The sequence below is a fragment of the Rhinopithecus bieti genome, unplaced genomic scaffold, assembly GCF_001698545.2.
Source record: "Rhinopithecus bieti isolate Rb0 unplaced genomic scaffold, ASM169854v2 scaffold_3734, whole genome shotgun sequence".
Taxonomy (NCBI): Eukaryota; Metazoa; Chordata; class Mammalia; order Primates; family Cercopithecidae; genus Rhinopithecus; species Rhinopithecus bieti.
In genome coordinates this window covers 4,134,667-4,149,403 of record NW_016804423.1, presented here as the reverse complement: position 1 = coordinate 4,149,403, position 14,737 = coordinate 4,134,667, and the positions used below count along the sequence as shown (strand labels likewise).

The window sequence follows — 14,737 nt, the reverse complement described above, 5'->3', positions numbered from 1 at the left end:
CGGGGGGGTGGTGGAGGCACACGGCGCGTTCCCCCATGCTGTTCTCATGACGGTGAGTTCTCCCAAGATCTGATGGTTTCATAAGCATCTGGCATTTCCCCTGTTGGCACTTACTCTCTCTCCCACTGCTCTGTGAAGGGGTGCCTTCCGCCATGGTTGTATGTTTCCTGAAGCCTTCCCAGCCATGTGGAACTGTGAGTCAATTAAACCTCTTTTCTTTATAAATTACCCAGTCTCTGGTATTTCATCACAGCAGCATGAGAACGGCTTAGTACAGAACCTACAAAATCAAACCCTAGTGTATATCACTGAGCAGAGAAGGCCATAAGGCCTGTGTCTTCCCAGTTAGCGACTTAAGAAACCTCATTCTCTAATGACGGAGGGGGGTGCTCCTCGTCTCCCCGAGAGGCAACTCTAGACCATCATTCTCTCCAGCCTTGGCATCCAACCCCTTCCTTTGATCCCCATCAGGAAAGAGGCCGGTCACCATGCCATGGGCACGACGCGTGTGCTTTCACTGTCAAACCCACCAAGCTCAGGCACATCAGGTCACAACCTGTCTCCTTTAATTACATGATCAGGCCACCTTGGCTACGGCTTTCACAGGTCACCCTCAAAAGCTACGGGGATTCCAGTTTACAAACAGAATGGTATGGTGGCCTCAGTGATGCCTTCTGTTCCCAATGCTCTTAAATACTTTTCTTAAGAAACACAAAAACCTCTAAGGTCCAGGACTTTGCTGGAGGCCTTAAGGCCAACTGCCAGTCCACTTAATACTACCAGGTCGGGGCCAGCATTACCAACCGCATTTTACAAACGAGAGAACTGGGCTCAGGAAGCTAGGGTCAAAGCTCCTGGCCACCCAGGCTAAGCAGCACTGAAGATCCAACAAAAAAGCTGTGCACCTTCCACTGCATCAAGCCGCTGTGATCTCAACTAATGCTCAACTACCTACACAACAAGGGCACCCTAAGACACAGCTAACAGACTGGCTGCAAACAGTACAGATGTGAGAAAATAAAGGCAAGAGTACTGGCTGGCTTTGTCACAAAAACTAATTGAAATTAAAAGATCTGCATTTAAGAGATCTTGATTTCCTCTCCCTTCCCCTGTCACTCTCCAAGCCCAAGGCCCTGTGTCCCTGCCATGTTCCACGCTGGCTTCCTCCCTAGCCTCAGAGGCCCGCCTGTTTCTATCTCCAACACATTCTGGACTATGGTGCCAAGACTTCCCCTGTAATCACCATCCCTTATATTAGTGGGAAGCTAAAATTCCTCCACTCGAAAGAAACCATTCTCTAACACAACGTCTTCTATCTTCTATGTCAACTTCGTAATACCACGAGATCATATCATCTATGTAATTTTATATTGCTATTGCACTTAACATGAAAATGTATGTGTTTTGTATTTTTAAAGGCTCATGTACACTTTAATAATTACAAACGGACAAACCACTGATCGCTTAATCATTCCGGTTCTGTTCATCTCATACTGGTTATCTGGGGTTGCTTGCAATTTATTACCATAACAAATAATCCTGAAAATGCCTTTACACAAGCATCTTTGAATATATTTCAGGCTAATTCTCTGGAATGGATTTCAAGAAATTTAGGAATTAAAGAGAAAGCCCTAAATTAAAGAGCTTGATCACTTTCAGAATTCTATATATAACTGCCATATTACTTTTGAGAAACTCTATATGGGTTTACATTTCCACCATTAGAACTAAAGATTCTCTCTTTAAATCTCTTTTCACTGATTACAGAAAATATGGCTATTACAATTTTTATGGTAAGTTTAACGTTTTTTTCCAAAGGCTTAGTGTTTACCACTTTTTAAATTGTTCACATCCTTTCCCATTTATCTATTAATCTTAATGTATTTGTCTTAATGAGCTCTTTAGACATTAAGGATAACCTTGCATTATACCTGATGCAAATAACATTCCAATTAACCTGTGATCTGGCTTATACTGTTTAAGGCAAGGAATTTATTAAACTCTCATTAGGTAGCCTATTGTCATTTCATCCACTGCCTTTAACTTTTAAAAAGTCATGCTCCTCCCCAGCCCCCTCTTTGAATGCATTCCCCAGCCCCATACAGATCACCAGCAAAGAGTGAAACCTAACGTTCAGAGGTGTTTTTTGTTTTTTTAGAGACACAGTCTTGTTCTGTAGTTCAGGCCAGAAGTGCAGTGGTACAATCATAGCTCACTGCAGCCTCAAACTCCAGGGCTCAAGCAATCCTCCCATCTCAGCCTCCCGAGTAGCTGAGACTACAGGCATTTGCCACCAAGCCCAGGTAATTTTGTTTTTTTGTAGAGACATGGTCTTGTTATGCTGCCCAGGCTGGTGTGAAACTCCTAGCCTCAAGCAGTCCTCCCAACTAGGCCTCCCAAAGTGTTGGGATTACAGGTGTGAGCCATAATACCTGGACTGTTACAGGTGCTTAAGCACAATCTTTGGTCAATCTTTGGCTGAATACTAAATTATGCTATCCAAAAGTGAATCCTAGAAAGACAGAATTAAAATAAAACAAAATAAAAAAAATAAAAAGAGACAACAGTGACTATGGGGAGACAAACTACAGAAGTGCTCTAGGTGAGTCACTGAGCAAGAAACAGCAACAGCAACAGTATATCCCAGGGGAGGTGGATTTCAAACATCCAGAGCTGCTAAAATAGGTGTAAGATGCCCAGTTTTCAATTTAAAAAATTATAGGACATGCAAGAAAGTGTGACCACACACACACGCGCGCACGCACGCACACACACATGAAAAAAAAAACAGTCAATAGAAACTGTCTCTGGGGGGCACAGATAGTGGACTTAGGAGATAAAGGTTTCAAAGCAGCTATTATAAATATGTCCAAAGAACTAAAGGAAATTATGCTTAAAAAAATTAAAGGACAGTATGAAGACAATGGCTCAAATATTGTCTGTATTTGACTAACTGCACAACAGGAGTCCCAGAAGGAGAGGAGAGAGAAATAGTTACTGAATGGTCCATAATAACAGACAGATTACTAAGAGTTTTACTTCCCAGTGTCTTTTTCGTGTTCATCTTAACCATTATACGATAGCAGGAAGACACATACCCATCCCATTCATACCTGCCTCATTGTCTCTTAATTTCAAAATGTTGGTACTTTCACATGGAATACTCTTCCCTCAACTCCATTATACTGATCCCAAGTTAAGACAAGTCATTCATGTAACTTTCCTTAACACCACTGGTCCACACTGGTCTTACCCTTTAGTAAGTTTTCAACTCTCGGTGGCGTTAAAAACACCTTATAGTTTTCTGTGAAAACGAAACTACAAAAGGGGGTGTGGAAATGCCTGACACATTATCTATCATGTTTTGTTCTGTGTTGTATTCTGTTCTCTATTTTTATGTATCATTTATAAATACAAAATTAAGGAAAGCTGAAATTGATTCCTGACTTAGTCAGTAACCAGTGTATGACCTTGGACAAGGCATTTAGCTTCTGTTTTCTCTATTGTAAAATGAGAGTACTACATCAAAAGATGATTTTCTATGAATTCTATGAGTTTATTTCTACAACAACTGTAATTTTACCATGTTCTATTTACAAATGCAGCTTTATATAGACAACAATTTAGATGTAATTTTGAGGTCAAGGTGTTCTCCATCATTCTGTATGAAAGAGTTGGCTGATTCGAAGAAAGGAGCACTTATAATACCCAGGCTATCCTCTCTGTAAAAGGACAGTTAGAGAAGGAAAATGAAAAAGGTATCGACTATGCTTCAATCTGAGAAGTATTACAGAATATATAATGCAAAGTAAAACCCACCAGGATTTCTGAAAAAGCATGGTTGCCTGGTTTTATAAAATGCCTAATGAAAGGAAGATTAAAGAAGAAAGTAAAGAATGCCCGTGGCACCAATTTAAACGCTGTTAACCAATTTTTCTAACACAAGTATCTGGACCTGAACCATAACAGAAAGTAACACACCCTTTGGAACCTCACTGTGGATTGTGGCTGTGTTATTCACCACATGAAGCCTTCCCCAGGAAAGCAATGTCTTATACAAGAATGCAAGAGGAAAGGGCAGCTCTAGGAGTTAAAACTCAAGTTTTCCTACAACCCATAAAACCCACCTACTGTCTTTGTAGCTATGTACACAAAATTACACATACACTACATTACACACAAAAAAGGAAATAAGTTAGTAGAGCCAAATCCAGGGAGCAAATGCCCAACAGGACAAGAGATGAAGGCGATGCAGAGCACTAGGAGAGACGACAGAAAAGTAGGTGTCCCGGGGAACATGGGCCACATGACACGCTAAAAGGAGTCTGATCTTCTCAAAGTCCACAAAGGTGAAAAGGCAGAGTCCAAGTAGCCAAATGAAGATGAATGAAAAAAAAGGGAAGAAAGAGGGGAAGCAAAGAAAAGGGTTTCCAAGGCAGAAAAGGATCTGGAGTTGACCAAATACGAGGAAAAAGAAGTCAAGGATTGCCAGTAAGGTAAGAGAAGTGGCATGATGCATGAAGAGACCTGTTCACAAGAAGGTGCAGAGATGTCAAATTATGAAAAAGAAGCAGTAAAAATGGAGGCAACAGAAGACCACTGTGTTCCCATACCCAAGTGCGAGCTCAGCGAGGGGAGAGGCACCCGCCGCCATTCTGTTCACCGTGCACCCTGGTGCCTTTAACAGCACTGCACAGAGCAGGCACCAAATAAAGTTATTCATGAGTGATCCCCAGGCCAGTCTGTCCTGTAGTAAGATGCTGGGGCCGATGGAAGGTGGGCACTCAGGAGAAAGCTGAGAGTGCAAGCCCCACAGCACAGGACAGTGGCACAGGTCCACGTGGTGGAGCTGTTCAGACTCCATTTCACCACAACCTTTCACCGTTTCCCAACACAGGCACAGAAAATCAAACACTCACGATAAAATGACTGCTGCACAAAAACACCAATCAACTGCTATTTCACACCAACAATTCAAAGGTCTCATGGGTTCATATTTATATCTCCTCACCAAGAAAATAAAAAAGATTGGGAGTAGGGAAAGAAATAACAAAACAAATGCACATTTTCCCCAGAATTCAAAACATACATATGTTTAGAGGGTTTACTCTGTTATCATATTGAGAAGTTTAAAATTTTAATAAATTCTTTAAAATAAATTATTTTCCATTTCTATAGAGCATGCAATTGCTACATAAGCTTAGGTACTAAGAAGGTTTAGACGATACAGATTTAGTGTCATGAGACTATACATTTGATTTTATAGCATTAGACCATATTTAATAGCATTAGACTACACAGATTTAGTATCCCATACTGAACATATTAAGCAGCAAATTTTCGGCTCCAGAAACACCTGTCTTTAACATGTACAGTGTTCAGACACGCTCCCCTAATTCTACGCCATGTGACATGTACACATCAATCCTGGGAAACACTACATTAAGAGAAAAAATAAATCAGAAGCCCTATGTCTAAAGTACTTACAGTCTGCGCTGAATACAAACAGAATGGCACTCCATGCACATAAAATTTTCAAATCACATTATACATCTTTTAAAATATCATTTTTGAATACTGGCTATGGCATGGGGAAACAGCCACATTACTATGTTATGGGACAAGGGACGCTTCCATATACATGATATTAAAACAAAAACATACAATTACAAAAATACCGAGATTAGAAGGAAACAGACCAAAACCTTAATGGTGGTTACATTTGTGTGGCAGATGAATGAGCTTTATTTCCTTCTTCCTATTCTAGGTACTTCACCTACATTCTACATTGCTGAGTTTTAGAGACAGTCAAAAAACCAGTTCGTTATAAAAATGTTCTGCAATTACTCACCACATTGTAATAGCTTTTGTTTATGGCGGTCGTATCAAATCCTTTGGGAGGGCTCTTCAGTGTTCCTGATTTGGGAGACACAGGCTTCTCTGAAATAAAAACGTAGCATAGTTTTACTGATCAGTACTAAAGATGACAAAAGTTCCAGCCTCTCACACAGGCCAAGGATACTCACCCAGCAGCCGCACCAAATTAACAAGCCAAACGGCAAGCCAAGGTGCCCCAGAAACCCAGTCCCTCAGGCTCGGCTCACCAAGGCCAATCACAGCACCCCATCTCCACCCTGTTCTCCCCGTTTCAAGCCGAAGGTGTCTAAGAGACTGCTCTACGAATGGCAGCCAAAACCAAAGCAGTTAGCTACAAGGACAATTCCATAGTGTGGTAAATATAAAGCATCACCCAGACACCCAAATAAAAGGCATTTGGGCAGATACGTAACAATATTAAAACATCGGGGCTAAAAGTTAGGGATTCCGATCCCTCAGAATGGAAAAGTCTCTCTAAAGAAGCAGGATCTGGCTCAGAGCCTGAAATAACCATCACTCACAGAAGACAAGGAGGAGAAAGAAAAGTCATCTCAAGCAGGGGCAAAAACAAGAAAAACCCACACCATCTTCACTTCCACACCAGGCGAGACCATTAAAGCAGTCCCGATTCCAGCAAGGATTCCGATGTTTTAAAACAGCACTGCTTTCGCTCCACATCCACTCAACACATACTCTGCATAACAGGTGCTGAAGAAACACCTGCCAAACAAAAACCTGGCACCGTGCATGCCCGTCATCAGCTCTACGGGGTGGGTCTGTCGACCAACAGTTCTACAGGAAGGGGTCTCTATCACCGGTTCTATGGACAGTGTGGGTGTGTCTATTGCTGGTTGTGTGGGTGGGTCTGTCTCTCCACAGTTCTATGGGGGTGTGTGTGTGTCTATTATCAGTTCTACAGACAGTGTCTGTGTGTTTACCATTAGTTCTACAGACAGTGTATGGTGTCCATCATTGGTTCTATGTGGTGGGTTCGGTTTTATGGGCATGTGTGTTTCTATTAATGATGAGATGGACAGTGTGTGTCTATCACAATTCTATGGGGTGGGTCTATCAATGGTTCTGTGTGTGTGTGTGTGTGTGTGTGTGTGTGTTTATCACAGTTCCATGGGGTAGATCTACCAACAGTTCTATGGGGTGGGCAGATAGGTCTAACATTGATTCTACATTCTGTACATCTAACATTTGTTCTACGGATTCTGTTTACCACTGGTTTTCCAGGGCTACAGGGGCGGTGTATCAAATTGGGGCTAGTGGGGACAAAGGAAAGGGAGAGGTTTTTTCCCACATTCTTGCCCCAAGAAAGTCTGATGAGCATTTTCTAGGAGACTTAGTTCCTACCAGTTCTCCCTCAAAGCTCACCTCCACTGCAAGAATCCTGCCATGTGAACCCCCTCACTGGGTGGGAACACACCCCTCTCCTCTGGTGTGTGAGCAGCACCTGTCTATAGTCCGTGCCTTCTGCTCTCCTCTCCTCCCATGTGTCCCGGGGTCTGAGGTAGTATATCCCAAAACAGCACCTTCAACCCCAAACACTCTAAGGCTGCAGGTCCCTAACATCAACTGCCTCCTCAGGAGCTGCACCGTCTTCTTGCAACAGAAACCCAGAATGCCCCAAACCAACCTCATGCTCCTTAACCTTGGCTCCTCCTCCTGAGGAGCCGTTTGCCTCAATCTTCCTTCAACGTCTCACGGAAGTTCCTAAATCTTCCCTCAATGCCTCGCTGTTAACTGTTTCCGGGTGGTCGAAAACAACAAAACAAGGTACTGCTCCAAGTTGCAAGAGTTCTCTCTGCCCACAGGACGGAAAACAAAACTTCACGGGAAACAAATCCCTTCTACACTGTAACAGCTACAAGGAGGAGAAGCCATCTATTCTTGCTAGCACACTTTCCTACTCAATCTCTTTTCTACAGCTAAGAATTTAATTGTAGAAGAAAAAACTATGAAACGTTTTCATTTGAGAAAAAACAACACTTTTTCATCTTTGAAATCTGCGATTTGGAGGCAGGAGAGAAAACACCATCACAGGGGAGACCGTCCACACCTAAATGACAGCCCCTACGATCCTAAGCCACACGTCAGCATGCGTGCCAGTGAAGTGAGCTTCCTAATGGTGACCCTGAATCTGCTTTAAATCATATTAAAAGTAATGATTTTGGCAGCTCTGTTATTTTAAACTTAAGACATACCTCACAACTCAACACCACAGTTAATAAAGTTCAATTAATTTATTGTAAGAACTATAAGGAAAAAAGTTTTCAAAAGAAAAGTTTCAGGTTACTAACATTATATAAAATAAAAAAATAGGCAAAAGAAACCCAGACAAATCAGATTAAGTCCACACAGGTTGCCTTTTCTCCCTTAGAAAAAAAAAGCTCCCAATTCTGCTGGCTGCTGAATGGGAGGTCTCAAGATCAAGTTCCCCAAAACATCCTGTGGTTCGTTTTCAACAAGAGGGCACCACTAAGGTGTGCCACCCACGACGTGCCCTTGCTTCCCATTAGGAGGCGTAATTTCCACAAACGCCCAAGGTGGGTCTGTCAGGAGACCCTGCAGGGGAGACAGGAAGCCCCTGGCTGCCAGACCCTAGCCAGGCCACTCCTGACTTCCAATGCAAGGCTCTTTGCTCGCCCCACCACTGTCCAGGTTCCTGGGATGGTCACGCCAGAGGAAACGTGCCATCAACAGGAGGGGCACGGGGCAGCAGGGGCACAGGTAACTCCAGGGCAGCCTAGGAAGCCTGCTAGTAGCTTCTACCAAAAAACAGCATTGAAATTAATCTGAGAGAGGCTACATTACGGCCATTCATAACAGATAGAAAAGCACACAGCCAGGAAACAGATTAGAAAATACTCAACTGCCCTACTATCCTAAGAAAAGCAGCATTTTTGGCCCATCTGGTAGCTAAAAATTAATAAAATCCACTGGTTTTGAGGTGTGGGGAACCAAGAGAATGCAGCTTAGTGCTACCTTTCCAGGGGCTGACTGGGGCAGCAAGTCTTCCCTTTCTTACAATAGACTCGAAAAATGCTGAAAACAAGAAAACTTAAATATAGATGTGTAAAAGAAAATGAGGGGACGACGTGCCAGAAACGAAGAGGAAACCCTCTCACTAGGGGAGGGAGACAGACCTGCCTCCAGGCCCCAGCAGCTGGGGCTACACCCAATGCAGGAAGAAAACAGACCTGCTCCAACCCAAGCAAATAAAACTGGATCCCTCAGTAACCCGCAGAGCCGACGCAAAGATGTCTGGAAGCGTCTGTGCACTGGTCTAGAGACACAGCAAGGAAGTGTGCAGGCTGCTCAGAGATGGGAGCACAGCCTAGAGGAAACCAAAACCCGAGCCCGCACCTGCTGAGCAGGACCCACTCCAACCCACGCTCTCCAACCACTCCAACCCACGCTCTCCAACCACTCCAACCCACGCTCTCCTCTTGCAGGACTACCAGGACCTGTCTGGGACAAAAAAGTCTCTGGGAACCCCTAAGGAGCAAATGTTATTCCTCTCTGTAGAAATATTTCTACCACCCAGGGTACACAGGAACCCACCATCAGGAATAAACCCACCATTAAACAGTATCAGCCACAGAAGGTACTGAGCTGCCAGGAGGGTGTGAGCAGATGTGGCATATAAAGGGACCAGGTTCCCCAGAGTAGAAATAACAGGATAATCAAGACCTAATGTCATCTGTTGTTTAAAATGACAGGAGAGAGATGCAATTGGGACCAAACCCAAGGAATAAAAAAGGCACTATGAGGATTTAAAGCATCTGAAGCGGCAGCAAAACTTCTAGAAATAAATATGGTCACTAAAATGGAAACCTCCACAAACAGGTTAGTATCGCCGTGAGGAGGGAATTAATGAACTGACAAGCAGAGGACTGGACTACAACACAGCACAGTGAAACAAACAAATAGGCAGAGCAGATTAAAACTGGGGGCAAAATAAGACATCTAGTAAGATAATCCGGAGAAAAATCAGGGAGTGAGCAGGAAGCAGTCCTCGAGCAGATCCTTTCCAGAACTGAAGAGCTCTGGATGCCTTGGGCTGAGAAAGTACAGCCAGCCCCGAGCAAAACCAGAGTCCACCAAGACACACGGGAACGCTGCACAACTGGGCGAGGGCCAGGTCCGGAGAGCCAGGTGCGATGCCCTCCCCCACCCTGAGGCAGCTCCACCATCACAGGGCTGGGAATTTCTGCCTCTTTTTAAAACACACTTCTGTTAGTCCTCACTTGCCTCTTCCACTTGACTGAAAGCCACCCAGTCGCTTCCCTCTGTTTCAGTGGTTACGCTTTCATTTGTGATGTGTCGCTGACCCAGCAAAATCCAGAGATAATCATCACCGCTGGCTTCAACCACCAGAGCAGACATGGCCCCGAAAACTCAGAATTCCCACGTCCTCTTCCGACCTTCGGCGCTGGGGCACTGTGCGTGGTTTGTTGGCTGTTAGTCATACACTCAAGAGTTCACAGAGTCACTGCCTATGTGCGTCTGCCTGTGCTCAGCAGTGTCTGCCTGCCGGTTTCCTGAACCACATGCGCCCTCCTGTCAGGTGACGTCCTCCTAGTTGTTCAAGGGATAATCTGCTAATACTCCCGATCTCTGTCTGAAAACGTTGTAATTGTGCCATTACTTTTTCCCAAACTTTAAGATAGAAACTTAAAAATATACATAAACATACAGAGAATAACCATGTACACTCTTAACGTTAGCAGTCCTCAGCATCGAGCTTGCCTCATCCACTTCTGCCTTGTTCTCTGCTAGAAGCACCATCAGCAAGTCTCAGAGATGAGGTCATCTCCACCTACCAAAACTTCAGTATTAGTAAAGGGAGGTTTTCTTCTTTAAACTCAAAACCCTAACCTCAGACCATTATCACACCTGACGACATTAATAATTTTTAAATAGTATCTAATGCCTAGTCTATATTCAGATCTTCCTGTCTGTCAAAACAATGGCTTTCTGAAGTCAGCTTATTTGAATCAGGAACCAAATCAAGTCTGCACAGCACATCTGGCTGTTGTGCCTCTGAGTCTCTTTCATTCTGTAAGAGCCCCCTCCTCTTTTTCAGATGCCAGCGGAGAGCAGAGAGCACAGACCTTCACCCTTACCTCGTGCTGTGCAGGACACCTCAGGTGCACTTCGTAACTTCTGGGAAGACACTCTTGGTTTTCCCACTGCTGTGTCTCTCAGTTTCCACAACAGTGGTCACCAATGTAAGTATTTGTGGAATGGATGCTGGTTGCGGCTTTAGAGCCAAGTGTAACTGGTGTTAATTGTGAACAACCCTGACAATGCAACAGAAAGATACAGCTGAGTAAAGGCAGAATGTGGGAGGATAAAGAAAAGGGTCAAGGTGAATCTTCACGGAACAAAATGGGGCATCAGGAGGTATCTGCCAAATGTCACCGAAATACAATTAACACTAAAGCATCTCACTTAGCACACCAACAGAAGAACAAATTCATCACAAAGAACAAAAGTAGAAGAAAGTAGGAGGAAGAAGGTAAGTCAAACAGGGTACACAGGCAGACCCTGAAGTTGCTGAGGGCTTGGTTTCAGATCATGGCAATACAGTGAGTCACACAAATTTGTTTCCTACTGCATACAAACACTATGTTTACACTATGCTGTAGTCGATTAAGTTTGCAATTGCACTGTGTAAAAAAAAGTACATTCCTTAGTTAAAAAATACATGTTTCTTAAAAAATGCTAACAATCATCTGAGCCTTCAGCAAGCTGTAATCTCTTTGCCGGTAGAGGGTCTTGCCTCGACATGGATGGCTGCTGACTGATCCGTGGCTGTGGAAGGTTGCGGTGGCTATGGACACTTCTTAAAACAAGACAACAATGAAGTGTGCCATATCAACCGATTCTTCATGAAAGATTTCTCTGGAGCGTGAGATGCTGTTTGATAGCATTTTACAAACATACAACTTCTTATAAAATTAAGAGTCAATTCTCTCAGACCCTGCTATTACTTTATCAACTAACTTTATGCAACAGTCTAAATCTTTTGTTATTTTAACAATGTTCACAGCACTTCAGCAAGGGTAGATTCTATTTCAAGAAACCACTTTCTTTGCTCAGCCATAAGGAGCAACTCTTCATCCATTCAAGTTTTCTCATGAGAGTGCAGCAGTTCAGTCACATCTCCAGGCTCCACTTCCAATTCTAGTTCTCTTGCTGTTCCCACCACATAGGTAAGTTCCTTCCTCCACTGAAGTCCTGAAGCCCTAAGGTCATCCATGAGGGTTAGAATCAACGTTTTCCAAACTCCTGTTAATGATGGTATTTTAACCTCCTCCCATAAATCACAAATGCTCTTAACAGTATATAAAGGGGTAAATCCTTTCCAGAAGGTTTTCAAATTACTTTGCCTAGATCCATTAGAGGAATCACTATTTATGGCATTACAAAATGTATTCCTTAAATGCTAAGACTCGAAAATCTGAATTAATCCTTGACCCATGAGCTGCAGAATGGATGCTGTGTCAGCAGCATGAAAACAACACTAATTTCTTTGTACATCTCCCTCAGAGCTCGTGGGTGATTAGGTACACTGTCAATGAGCAGTAACATACTCAGAGGAATCTTTTTTTTCTGAGTGGGAGGTCACTACAGTGGGCTTAAAATATTCAGCAAAGCATGATACAAGCAGACGTGCCATCATCCAGGCTTTGCTGTTCTAACTCACAGTGCAGAGAGGCAGAGTGGGTTGAGCATAATTCTTAAGGGTACTGGATTTTCAGAATGGTAAATGAGAATTGGCTTCAACTCAGTCACCAGCTACATTCGCCCCAGACCAGAGTCAGCCTGTTAGTGTGGCCACCTTCACTGATGATCTCAGCTAGACCTTCTGGATGACTTGCTGCAGCTTCTCTGTCAGCACTTGCTGCTTCACCCTACACTTTTGTGTTCTGGAGACGGCTTCTTTCCTTCAACCTCATGCACCAACCTCCATTTGCTTCAAACTCTTCTTCTGCAGCTTCCTCACCTCTCAGTCTTCATAGAATTGAAGAGATTAGGCTTTGCCTTAAGGAAATGTTGTGGCTGGTTTGATCCTCTATCCAGACCACTCAGACTTTCTCCATATCACCAATAAGCTGGTTTCATTGCTTATCATTCATGTGTTCACTGGAGTAGCACTTGTAATTTCCTTCAAGAGCTTTTTCTTTGTATTCACAACTTGACTGACTGGCGCAACAGGCCTAGCTTTCAGCCTGTCTCAGCTTTATACGTTGCCTTGCTCACTAAGGTTAATCATTTCTAGCTTTTTATCTAAAGTTGAGAGACATGCAACTCTTCCTTTCACTTGAACACTTAAGAGTTCATAGTAAGGTTACAAATTGGTTTAATTTCAGTATTTTTGTGTCTCAGGGCATGAGTGGCCTAAGGAAAGAAAAAGATGGGGAATTCTTGGTCAGTAGGGCAGTCAGAACACACACAACATTGATCGATTAAGTCCGCCATGTTATACGGGCATGGTTCATGGCACCCCAAAACAATTACAACAGGAACACCAAAGATCACCGATCACAGATCATCATAATGGATACAATAATGAAAAGGCGTGAAATCGTGCAAGACTTACCCAAATGCAGCAAGGGGCAAGAAGTGGGCACAGGGTGCTGGAAAAATGGCACTGACAGTGCTGCCCAATACAGGGTTGCCACAAGCCTTCCATTTGTGAGAGAGAAAAAAAAAAACAAGCAAAGTGCAATCAAGTGAGATACACCCTATAAATCAAAGCGGAGAAGTCTCTGCATACTGTGAAGACTTGTAAGGCGGCTACATAGAGGAGGAGAGCAGGTGAGTAATGGCTCTCCCTGGATCAGGCCTGCGGGACTGGGAGGCCTCCACTCTTCCCCACATAAGCTCTTCCATCCACTGGCTATCACATGCCACAAGCATGTGGCATGTAGGTAATACAATTACTTAACCATAAATGCAAATAAAACTTGTTTTTAAAAGAGAAGCTCTAATACTGGAAGACTAACAACCTGACCCCAAATTACTCTAAGTCAGCTGATCTATGGGATGTGCCCCTGAAATGGAAGATGTGTAATCATCACCGACGATGGGAGACAGCCACGTGTGAGTGAGTGAGGGCAGGCTTGGTATACCAATCTAGGAGAATATTCACTTTCACACGCCAGAAACATTTTCAAACCATCTATTCCAAGACCCCTTTGTACATAATGCTGTAATACGCTCCCTACACCTGCCTCAGGGGGCCCATGTCTTCTAATTTGTGTTCTCTCTTGTTTAAAAACAATTACATCGAGAAACAACAGTGCTGAGAGGGCCATCCTGTAACGCAGCCTCGTGTGTCCCGTCCAAACCCAGTCCTCACTGGAGAGGAGGAAGGACTACAGCACAAGCTCACACCCAGTGGCATGAAGGGAAGCAAGGTTCTGTGGTACTCTGTCCTTTTCCCTGCACAGATTATACTCAAACGCTGTTCCTCCACAGCTAAATAAATAACAACACCCAAAATTCAGCTGCATGTTATGTTGCTTTACGTCAAAAGTAAGTAAAAAATATTTAAAAGTGACCAACTTAAAAAGTGGCAATGTGAACAGTCGTTAAAGATCTGTGGATCAGCAAATGACAGTCCCATTTAAGTTCTCACATCACTGCCAAACACAGATTGTTAGCCCTATCATCTCAAGCTAATCAGCCCCCAAAACAGCATTCAAAAGAAATGTCTTTACTGTACAACAGATAATAAGCTGTCCAGAAACAGGAGAATTACTGAAGTCAGCACATTAGAAATAATCATCTAAAAAAGCCTGAGTCCACATGTACACACAGAAAACGGGTCTTGGAGGCA

General features: G+C 43.4%; 1 protein-coding gene across 12 annotated transcripts in view; it reads right to left on the bottom strand.

Annotated features, from left to right (window-relative positions):
* ARHGEF7 (Rho guanine nucleotide exchange factor 7) overlaps positions 1-14,737 on the bottom strand; it is a 146,588-nt gene that overhangs the window by 68,523 nt on the left and 63,328 nt on the right. For all 12 annotated transcript variants that reach the window (XR_001884685.1, XM_017868234.1, XM_017868236.1 and 9 more), the window contains one exon: positions 5,852-5,940. Coding sequence is in view for 11 of the 12 variants with exons in the window: in XM_017868234.1 (XP_017723723.1) it covers positions 5,852-5,940 (89 nt within the window). In the remaining variant the exon portion in view is untranslated. The remainder of the gene's footprint in view (positions 1-5,851; positions 5,941-14,737) is intronic.